Source organism: Zingiber officinale, chromosome 2B (genome assembly GCF_018446385.1).
Source record: "Zingiber officinale cultivar Zhangliang chromosome 2B, Zo_v1.1, whole genome shotgun sequence".
Taxonomy (NCBI): domain Eukaryota; kingdom Viridiplantae; phylum Streptophyta; class Magnoliopsida; order Zingiberales; family Zingiberaceae; genus Zingiber; species Zingiber officinale.
In genome coordinates this window covers 93,456,820-93,468,748 of record NC_055989.1, presented here as the reverse complement: position 1 = coordinate 93,468,748, position 11,929 = coordinate 93,456,820, and the positions used below count along the sequence as shown (strand labels likewise).

General features: G+C 45.1%; 1 protein-coding gene across 1 annotated transcript; it reads left to right on the top strand.

The window, feature by feature from the left end:
- Window positions 1-8,457: 8,457 nt before the first annotated feature.
- On the top strand, window positions 8,458-10,297 carry LOC122048458. Its single transcript, XM_042610022.1, has 5 exons — window positions 8,458-8,620; window positions 8,755-8,849; window positions 9,516-9,635; window positions 9,983-10,088; window positions 10,152-10,297. The coding sequence occupies exons 1-5, from the start codon at window positions 8,458-8,460 to the stop codon at window positions 10,295-10,297; spliced, it is 630 nt and encodes a 209-aa protein (XP_042465956.1).
- Window positions 10,298-11,929: the final 1,632 nt, after the last annotated feature.

Genomic DNA, 11,929 nt, shown 5'->3' with positions numbered 1-11,929 from the left:
GATCAGCCTTTGGCTCAAAGACTTCGACGTCGAGCCCCTGATCCTAGCCAGGGTTCGAGCCCTTCCACTGTTCCTCCGCCGCCTCCTACTGCAACCACCACTTCTCCTTCACCTCTATTGCAACCCAGACTCCTATCCCGAACCAAGCATATGCTCCCCCTGCTCCATCCGCAGTGCCAGTTGAGCCTCCGCCAGCTCAACCTTCCACCTCGCAGCAGCATCAGAGCAGCGAAGCTGGCCCATCACATCGCCCTTCACCAGCTACCCCACCGCCAGAGCCTTCTCATGTGCCCCCTTCAACTCCTTCTGGGTCAGCTGCCGGGCCTCTGGATCAGCTGCAGGGCCCTCACAGCCTCCACCACATGTTCCTCACTTTTATCGTACCACTGCTCCTTCTGAGGTTGAGCTACAATCGCGGCATGATGTTCCCACCAACTTCTTGATAATGAAAGGTCATTTGGCCACCTTGTGGGGAGAAATCATGCATCAGATGGAACTTTTGCCACCCCCTGCCCAGATAGAGAGATTCTCTGAGCTGTATATCAAGGTAAGCTTGCATGATTAATTACCACATCTATTATCCTCCCCATTCTTATCAGATGTTTCCTTTATGTCCCAGGCCTGTGCAGAGTCCATGATAGTAAACCAGTCCTTCCATTTTATTCACCATCAAAATAAGGTGCTACGGGACAGGGTTGCCGAACTAGAGCTACAACTAAATAACCCTGCACAAGCTAGCCATGCCCTGAGGGTCGAGATAAAGGATTTGACAAAAAGGAAGAACCATCTGGAAGTATCCTTGGCTCATACTAACCACAGGTTTAAGGTTCTTCAAGAAGAAAAAAGCCAGGTTGATGTTGTGCACCAGCAACGCATGGACCAACTTACTTTAGAGCATCAACGAGCTATTGATCAATTAACCCAGAAGCTGAGAGCTGCCGAAACTTTAGCACATGAGCAGGATGAGAAATTAAAATCCAGTCAGCCCAATTAACCTCTCAAGCAGCAGAACTGTTGGGCGCCCGAACTGAACTAGCTCAGGCCCGGACCACTGCTGAAGGAGTATCTTCATCCCTGGCCATCTATAAGGAAGGAGAGAATGATCGTTGTCAACAAAGCCGCGCTTTGTACCTGCGTTCTCCAAAATTCTATACACAAGCAGGGCAGTGTTTCCCCACCTCTGTTATATATGGTGCGGTCGGGGCTCTACGACAACTTTATGAACAGGGCTACTTGAAATCAGCTCCTCCTCCTGAATTTTTAGATCATGACCGGATCCTTAAGGAGATTCCGGATGAGATTTTTGCTCCTTTCAAATGATTCTTCTTGACTACTTATGTATAATGACTTAACAATTCCTTGTGAATTACTTCACTATTTTTCCGCTTGCATTCTAAGGTTTACTTTTGCTAAAATTGCTTAGTTTTGCCAAAAGAAGTATTAGGACATACAATTTCCACTTTCATATCCCCTCACCGCTCTATCCGATCTGCTTTTTCCCCGGTCTATCAATTAGGTGACAGCTCGGCCTACAGTCTGGCTTATTCTTTTTTATATGCTTCTTTAGACTTTGTAAGGTCGCAAGTAATTAGCGCTCCATGGTCGATCTAACTTCTTGCCCTGGCCATCTTGTAAGTAATAAGCTCCGGACGATAATTTTTTGATGACTTTGTAAGGTCCATCCCACTGCGGTGCTAACTTGGCCACATCTCCCACAGGCTTAATTTGCTTCCAGACCAGATCTCCTTCCCCAAAGAATCGAGGAATTACTCTTCTGTTATAATTTTGTCTCATTCTTTGTCGATAGGCCTCCAGCCGAGCCGTCATTCTGTCACGGGTTTCACTAATGAGGCCCAGTTCAGCCAACCGCCGCTCTGCGTTTCCTTTATCATATAATGCCCTCTTGACTGATGGCACTCCGATTTCTATGGGTATGTCCACTTCATTGTCATAAACCAGATGGAATGGTGTCAGACCTGTACTTTCTCGAGGTGTGGTACGATAGGCCCATAGGATGCTTGACAGCTCCTCCACCCAGTTGCCTCCCACATTATCCAACTTAACCTTCAAACCTAGCACAATTTCTCGATTAACCACCTCAGTCTGACCATTGCTTTGCGGGTATGCCACTGAAGTGAAGGCTTGCGTGATGTTAAACCCCTTGCACCAGGCCTGGATTTTTTGCCCTTGAAATTACCTTCCATTGTCTGACACCAGTTTGTGAGAAATACCGAATCTGCAAAGAATGTTCTTCCATAGAAATTGGATGACGGCATCTTCTGTGAACCTGGCATTATCCAACTTAACCTTCAAACCTAGCACAATTTCTCGATTAACCACCTCGGTCTGACCATTGCTTTGCGGGTATGCCACTGAAGTGAAGGCTTGCGTGATGTCAAACCCCTTGCACCAGGCCTGGATTTTTTGCCCTTGAAATTACCTTCCATTGTCTTACACCAGTTTGTGAGGAATATCGAATCTGCAAAGAATGTTCTTCCATAGAAATTGGATGACGGCATCTTCTGTGAACCTGGCAGGGCCTCTGCTTCCACCCACTTAGAAAAATAATCCACCACCGCCAATAAGAAACGTCTCTGACCTGGCGCCATCAGAAATGGTCCCACAATATCCATACCCCATTGATCAAAAGGACATGAGACTATAGATGTTCTCAGCAGAGCTGTTGGTCAATGTGTTAAATTTTGATGTCTTTGGCAGAACAGGCAGGTATTTACCAATTTGTGAGCATCTCTCTGTAAGGTAGGATAGAAATACCCGGCCAAGAGTACCTTGCGAGACAAGGTCCGACCGCCTACATGATTGCCACAGCATCCCAGATGTATTTCTCGCAAGGCCTGGTTGGACTCCTCCATACCCAAGCATTTGAGTAAGGGTCTAGAGAAGGACCTCTTGTAGAGTTGATCCCCGATCATGACATAAGCCTGGGCCTGCTTCCTGACCAGCCATGATTCTTCTAGGTAGGTCGGTAAGATACCCTGCCTAAGATAGTTGATCATGGGCGCCCGCCAATCAATAGTTGCCTCCCTATTGTTTTGCAGATCTATCTGAGCTATAAGGAAAGTTTGTGTCGTTGACCGGTCCAACACCCAAGTGGTTAAGGAACTAGCCATCTTTGCTAGCTCATCTGCCTTTTCATTCTCTGACCTGGGGATCTTGGTTACTGTGATCTCTGCAAATTCCTCCTTCATCTTCTCATAAGCTTCCCAGTATACTTGTAATTTATCACAATTTATCATAAAGTTGCCAGTCACTTGCTGAGTTACCAGCTGGGAATCTGAATAAATGATTACCCGGGCTACCCCTACTTGTCGGGCTACTTGCAGTCCAGCTAACAAAGCCTCGTATTCTGCCTCATTGTTGGTGGCTCGGAAATTCAATCGAACCGCCAATTAGAGTATATCCCCTTGGGGAGATATCAATAGGACCTCGACCCCGCTTCCTTGGTGATTCGCCGATCCATCCACATAGACCTTCCAAGTTTCTTCAGAGTTGGTCTGATGAATTTCTGTTAAGAAATCTGCTAAGGCCTGCGCCTTAATGGCTGTGCGCAGCTGATATTGTATATCGTATTCCCCCAACTCCGTCGCCCACTTGATAAGCCGACCTGCCACTTCTACATTAGTCAGAACTCTCCCCATGGTGCTATTGGTCAAAACTGTGATAGGATGTGCTAAGAAGTAAGGTCTTAACCGCCGAGCCATAAGGACCAATCCATAAACCAACTTCTCGAGGGTCGTGTATCGAGCCTCGGCCCCTTTTAATAGATGACTGAAGAAATACACTAGTCGTTGTACATTGTCATGTTCCTTAACAAGCATAGCCCCTACGGCCTCGGGAGTGGCAGATAAGTAGACCCATAAGGGTTCCCCAACAACTGGCTTGAATAAAGATGACAGAGCCTCCAAATACTTCTTCAACTCCTCAAAAGCTCGGGTACAGTTTTCATCCCATTGGAATTTAGAGGCCTTCCTGAGCACTTTAAAGAAAGGAGCGACCCGATCTGCAGATCTGGAAATGAATCTTGACAAACTATTATTCTGTCGACCAGCTTCTGAGTTTCCTTCAAATTCTGGGGAGGCTGCATATCCCGTAGTGCCCAACTTTTTCTGGATTAGCTTCTATTCCCCGCTCGATCACCAAGTAGCCCAAGAATTTTTCCTCCTTTAGCCCCAAATAGGCATTTCAAGGGGTTCAGTTTCAGCCCATATTGTCGGAGAGTCCTGCATGTTTCTTCTACATCCTTGATCAGGTTCATGGCTAACGGGGACTTGATGAGTATATCATCCACATAAACCTCCACATTACGCCCGATTTGCTCCCGGAAGATTTTGTCCATCATTCTTTGGTATGTGGCTCCGGCGTTCCTGAGACCAAAGGGCATGACAGTATAACAGAAGGTACCGTCAACCGTAATGAAGCTAACCTTTTCTTGGTCCTCCATCGCTAAAGGTATCTGATGATACCCCTGGTATGCATCCAGCATGCAGATCCTCTCGCAGCCGGCTGTGGAATCCACCATCTGATCGATCCGGGGCAGAGGATAGCAGTCCTTGGGACTAGCTCGGTTGAAGTCTCTGAAGTATATACACACCCTCCACTTATTGTTCGACTTCTTTACTAAAACCACATTAGAGAGCCAGGACGGGAACTGCACTTCTCGAACGTGGCCTGCCTTTCTGAGTTGATCCACCTCAGCTCTGATTATTTTGTTTTGCTCGATGGAGAAATTCCTTTTCTTTTGCTTGACAGGTCGGGAGTCTGGTAGTAAATGTAACTTATGTTCGGCTACTTCCGGCTTGACCCCGGGTAACTCTTCTGTAGACCAGGCGAAGATGTCTCGGTTACGAATCAAGCATTGAACTAACTCTTCCTTGAGGGGAGAAGGAAGGTCGCTTGCCAAGCGAGTTAGACTCCCAGGACGCTCAGCGTATAGTTGCACCTCCTCCCAGGGGATAGGTTCTTCAGCCATAGGCAAAGGCTCTTCTTGAACAGCGTGGACACCCCCATCTTGCATCCTTTGATTTTTCCGAGCCTCCACCCAGACCATATCAATATAGCATCGGCGAGAAACCCTCTGCTCTCCTTTAACTTCCCCGACCTACTCGCCAATAAGAAATTTGATTTTCTGATGAAAGGTTGAAACAACAACCCTAAATTCATGCAGAGCGAGCCTTCCCAAAATGACGTTATAAGAGGAAGGGGAGTCCACCACTATAAAAGTGCTCCTCCTTGTGCGCACCAACGGCTCGGTGCCCAAAGATATAGCCAGCTTAATCTGACCCATTGGCTTCACCTCATTGCCTGTAAATCCATATAGAGACGTGGCCACAGGCTGGAGTTCAGTAGCATCAATCTGCATCTCCTCGAATGCAGTCCTGAATAGAATATTGACCGAGCTTCCGGTGTCAACAAAAACCCGAGTCACTCGGTTGTTGGCAATGATGGCTTTGATGAGAAGGGCATCATTATGAGGTAGCTCCAACCCTTCCAGGTATGCAGGCCCGAAGCTGATAACAGGGCCAGAAGCCTGCTCCTGGCTGCATCCTACAGTGTGAACCTCCAAGCGGCGCACATGTGATTTGCGTGCTCTTCTCGGACGGCGGCATTGCCTCTATTCTCGACTTCCCGCGCTCCTTCTGGCTCTTTCCCCCGACCAGGTTGATGCGTATTGGGTCCTGCTAGGTCAGGGCGAGGTTTCCCGGCCTGTCCAGCCGCGGTTCATTGCTCTTCCATCATCTTGAGCACTTGAGGGGCTAGCTCTAGCGGTGGTAAGCCTAACTCGGCAGCCCGCTTGGAATCCCGGGCAAACTGGAAACAATGATTAGTATCATGAGTGCGAGACCGATGATAAGTGTAATACCGAGTGTTCCATGGTCCAGGTCGAGGAGCATGCACGGCTGCAACTCGGGGAGCTGGTGAGATCTCCAGACCGGGATGGAAAATAGGTCTGGCTTCCCGAGCGCGCGGCAGAGGTTGAGAAGGTGGTTGAGGCATCCTTCTTTCCGGCTTATTGGTAGAGGGAGGTGGTCTTTCATCTTTCCTCCGAGCCACCTGTGCTTCTTCTACTTTAATGTATCTGGCAGCTTTTTCCACCATCTCATCAAAATTCTGAGCGGGATTTTTGATGAGATCTCTGAAGAATTCTCCTTCTCCTAATCCATGAGAGAAGACGCTCATCAGAATATCCGAAGTGGCAGTGGGGACATCCTAGGCCACTTGATTGAAGCGGTTGATATAACTTCTTAAGGGCTCGGTCGACCCTTGCTTAAGAGCGAAAAGACAGTGATCCGTCTTTTGATATTTTATACTATTGGAAAAACGGCGAAGGAAGGCCGTCTTGAAGTCCAAGAAACAGGTGATGGATCCTTGAGGTAGCCCATCAAACCACTTTAATGCAGAGCTAGCTAAAGTGTTCAAGAAAACTCGACACTTGACAGCGTCACTGTATTGGTGCAGCAGGGCTGCATTTTTAAACTTGCGTAAATGCTCTTCCGGGTCTTTGCTCCCGTCATACTCTCCGATCGATGGGGCCCTATAGCCCTTGGGCAATCTTTCATTTAAAATCTTGGCCGAGAATGGTACTCTCTCATCCGGGTCTTCTGGGAACACTTCCGGGATGATGAGAGCCTTCCCCTTCTTTGAATCTCTAGGCAAGGAACTTTCAGCCATGGAGACTTGCGGCTGTTCTTTCTTAAGACTGTGGCCCTGGGGCTCTGGCTGATAATACCCCACACCGGGCTCACGATAAGGAACCTTAGGAAATACCTCAGGCTATTTTCTCTTAGAGCCCCGATCCGAGACAGGGAGGGGCTCTTTAGAAGCTTCAGCAGGAGCTTGGCGTGGTCGAGAGACAGTCGCTTGCTTCTCGGAGGCTGCTCGCCTCTTGGCCTCCTTGAAGAGTTCATATTCTCCGGCGGTCATAGTGACATTGATGCGGCCAGACTCCTCCATCTTCACGTTCCGGAATAGGTTGTTGTGTTCCCACAGACGACGCCAAATTTGATCCCGTCCGGAAGCTGAGTCGGATGGAGGCGGATTGGTGTACTGGAAGTTGACAGAAAGTCGCTGAAGCGTCGGATCTACCTGGCACCCCTCTCAAAGGTTCGCATGGGCGGCTGACAAAGGAAGATGACCAGGACAATGACAATGCTGCTCTGCGCACACTCAGACGAGCCCACGAGCCGTTAGAGACCAGAAACCAGGGAAAAAGTCCCCGGGTCAGGCCCTCCGACGCTCAAGTCAGGTACTTTTTCCCCAGGAAACACAAAAAAATGACGAAAAGTAAAGGCTAGTAAGAAATGGCGAGTGAGCGTACCTGCATAAGGGACAAAGCATCCCTTTTTATACTACAACGGATGTTTCTAGGACCTGGCTAGTGTAAGGGAATGTCGGCTGTCAGGTTTTGTCTGGCAGTGATTGACACGTGACTCTTCTTAATAGGCTGGCGGCAAAACCAAAGGCGTAGCGAGTCCCGACTGTTAGCATATTCCCTGACACATTGATTGTTCTCTGACATTCTCTGACAAGTAGTTGTGATTCCTTGTCTTGTTTGTCCTGTAGTGCCTGGACGCTGGGTCTGTATTCCGAGATCTGTACTCTGACTTACTTTTATATGCTATTATCCGTGATTCGTATGTCCCGATCTGTGCGTTAGGCTTGTATCCCGACCTGCTTCTGTTTACTGTTATCCTTAGCTTGTACGTCCCGACCTGTACTCTAGGTCTGTGTCCAGACCTGTTTACTGTTATCCTTGGCTTGCACGTCTCGACCTGTATGCTAGGTCTGTGTCCCGACCTGCTTCTGCCTACTGTTATCCTTGGTTTGTATGTCCCGACCTGTACGCTAGGTCTGTTTCCTGACCTGCTTCTGTTTACTGTTATCCATGACTTGTACGTCCCGACCTGTACGCCAGGTCTATTTCCTGACCTGCTTCTGCCTACTGTTATCCATGGCTTGTATGCCTCGACCTGTACGCTAGTTTGTTCTGCGCCAAGGGCTTTCTTTCCTTTACCTTTACTTGGCTTGTAGGCTCAGTCCTTACCGGGCCCGTGGGCCCTGTCCTTGACCGCTATCAGGGTTAGCCCTTGTCCGACTTATACTCTTATCCTTTGGCCACCCCCTCAGCTGAGACTTGGACCCTGGCCATGTAAGCTTGACTTCTGACCAGCCACGGAGGCTGGACTTCTGACCTCCACGTAAACCTGACTTCTGACCTCCTCGTAAGCTTGACTTCTGACCAGCCATGGAGACTTGACTTCTGACCATCCTGTGGTCTTGACTCCTAACCACATCATCTTACTGACCCCACGAACATGCGCCGTATCAACCACCTAAGGTGGCTGCTCGCGGCCTCACGAGTCAGCCGCCTTCTCGTGGCTGCACAAGGAAAAATCCACGCGAGGCGGCCTCCCTCTTGCGGTCGCGCGAGGCCACTACATGAGTAAACTCCTCGCACGGTCGCGCGAGGTGGCTGTGCGGCCGCTTGAGCAGACGCCTCACGCAATCGATTACGGTCGCAATCGATTGCACGGCTACCTCGTGCAACCTCCTCGCATTTGCTCGCATGATACAGCCTCTGCTCCTATGAGGCAGCGCCACAGTATGCTCTTTCTTCAATGAAAGATTCAAGGAAAGGATCAAACTACAAAATTGGGTTGTTAAGTTGCTTATATGTTTATATTTGTTCTTGGAAAGTGAAATTGCTCGTTAGGTTTAGTGTTTTTTTTAATTCAGATTTTATGCACACAAATTACTCGGTGTTATATAAGAAGAGCTTCCCACTTCAAACTGCACCGGCAGGATATGTTTATCCTACATGTTCTGCCTCTGTAAGTTATACTAACAAGTCTTTCATCCAACATTTTTCTTTGTTGCATAATCAGTTAGCAATTAGGGGTTAAGATTTGATGCATTACTTTTATGATGGACTTCATGTTGATCTCAAAACATGTATTATCTCGGGAGCTACAGGTTTTGTTTTCCAAATAGTCCCTTCATGAACTTTCTTGGGTTTGCTGCCCAAGTTCATTAGCTTCTATGAGAAATTTCCCATGTAGTTGATTTTTATTACTCATCATTGCAGCTCTCCTTCGACAAAATTACAGAGCATACAGTCACAAGACCTGAGTGCTCTGAGCTAAAAAAAACCTTATGACTTATTTGAAGAAACTACATATGAAATTATAGAGCATTAGCAAGGACAATGTAACACTTAGCTTAACTTAAACTTTGGTTCAGGTGAACTAAATCAGTAACATGATGAATTACTTGAACTTTTATTTTCTAGTCATAAATACCATATATCCATCCCTCTCTACACTATGACTCAAGCAAAGATGTTTGAGATTCAGTTGCACTGATTATCTTGTATTTTTCAGCTATTGTTTATTTTCCTAGATGCTTTTATTTCCCATTAGCATCCTCCATTCAAAATATTAAAGTTCATGCTCTTTGAATTTCAGAACAATTACTATATTCTGTCTAACTTGTCGCAGAGTGGCTTGGAAAAAAATGTATTTAGAAATCATGCAGTTTCACCTCCTACATTAGAGAACCGAGTTCCTCCTACTTTTACTTCTGATCCACTGGTTCACACATCAGTGTCTGAAGCAAAGGTGGAGCAACTTCAGTTTTTTCTGATAAGGATTCAAGACCAACAATATCATCACCTGCTACAGATGACAAGTACTTAGATGAAGTATATAATTCTATTGTTCGAATGAGTTGTTCCGAGGTTACTGAATCTGAGATTGTTGAAGTTGATGGTCCTAATGATTTAGAACACCAATTGATCAAAGATCAAGAGCCTTGTCTTATGAAAACTGAGTTTGATGAACCTAGGTCTTATTTGAAGCAATAACCCTTTTGCATATATAGTATGTTCAATGATATAGTCTGATATTTTTATCCTTCGATGTCTTCAGTAATGCTAATAGTATGCTAAATTTTGTCTCTTGTACAGCTAGCGGCTACTACAAGAAAGCTAACTTACAATGATAGGAAGTATTCTGAATCATCATATCATGCAGCTGACGAAGATGGAACAAACAAAAAGTACACAAGACGAGGTTAGTTACAGGTTATTATTTTTATATGGTTTATAAACTAGACTGGTGCAATTTGGATGATAGAAACTGGAAAGAAAATTTCTATCCACATGCTTATTGGAAGAATGGTTTTGGCAAGTAGGGCATGCATGGCAACGATGGGAATATTGCACTACCAATTGGCACAGGACAGTCTAGATGAAAGCAGACAAGAAGATGAGCTCCAGTAGGTACTGTCTTTCATTCTTGGATGGTAGTTTGTATCGCGGTGCTTTATATATAAAGTTCATCAAATGCTAATTTCTTGTTCTTACTGTGCACGCCTATCATATGAATTGATTGTTTTTCTTTCTTGAACCGATGATAAATCAAATTGGTATGTGTTCAAAAGATGAGGAAAAAAACACAGCAAAGCATCTATAGATGAAATTCAAGTGATATTGTATTATTTTTAAAATCTTAGTTTGCTTTTATAAAATATACTTTACATTTCAATCTCTTTATGCTATTTTACAAGAAAATATAGCTAAGAGGCATCAAATTCCTCTTGTTGGAAAGTTTGGATTGATAGAGTATGCTTTTTCTTAAGGATGCAATAAGAAGCACAATCATTTTCTCTTTTAAGTTTATAGTTTTGTGTGGCTAACATAGATTTTACTGATTTTATCATGTATATTTTTGTAGAAAAGAAATTATATTACTAAATGAATTTCTTATTATCAGTTTGGATTATTACTAAGTGAAATCATAATAATTTTTTGTGTGATATTTATATGTGGTATTATAATTGTGTTTGATATCTGTGTATGGTATTATAATTATATGGTGCTAAAATTATTTGGATTTAGATTTTATATTTGTGTCATGCTGATAATTATATGTGATTAACATGACATCTTAACTGCAGCGCATGGTGTGCATTGCGAATGTTCTTAACTGCAACGCGTGACGCGCGCTACTAATGCTTTTAACTGTAGCGCGTGTCGCACACTGAGAATGCTTTTAGCCACAGCGTGCGTCGTACGCTGCGAATGCTCTTAACCACAGCGCACGACGCGCGCTGCGAATGCTCTTAACTGCAGCGCGCTATGCGCGCTATTGATGTCTTATGACTTTTAACAGCTTGGAGTTGTGCAGTGTGTGATGCACATTGCGGATAGCATAATCGTGTGTTGCGGAAAGCTAAATTTGTTGTAGTGCACGCTGCTCCGAAACTCCGCTATGATGCTAAAGTGCTACTCCAACAACAAACGCTCAAACATCTACTCTGTAGTGTTGTAGGTATTATTGTTCTTTTTATTAGCTTTCAAATTCTTGTACTTATTGATTGTTTAGTGGATTGCCCAAAGAAAGCGATCAATGATCGCAAGCCTTAGACTAAAAGTTGTTGAGCTGTGAACCAAGTAAAAAAGAAACTATGTTAGCTTTGTTTTCTTTATTTCAACTACGTACTCTCTTGAGTTTTCGAAAAATGTGAAAAAGTGACACGCGTTATTCACGCCCTCTCTAGTGCTTTTTTGATCCTACAATTCATATCAGAGCGGGAGTACTCTGAATTGGTGCAACCACTGTTCAAGCATTTTTTTTTATTTTTAAATTTTTTTTATTAATCAAAATTAGTGCAATCACCCCTTTTGATAATTTTTTTAGCGCTCGTCTTTTTTCAAATTTCTTCTCCCACACTACTAATCCAAGACTAGGTTTTGGTACATTCTTTGTTGTCTTTTTGTTGTGTGAGGATTATTCTAAATGACTCATCAAGAAGGCTACAGTACCACCCGACCGCCACTCTTGTCCAGTGAAAATTTTGGCTATTGGAAGGGTTGGATGGAGTTACACCTAAAGACCCAAATGAAAATGTG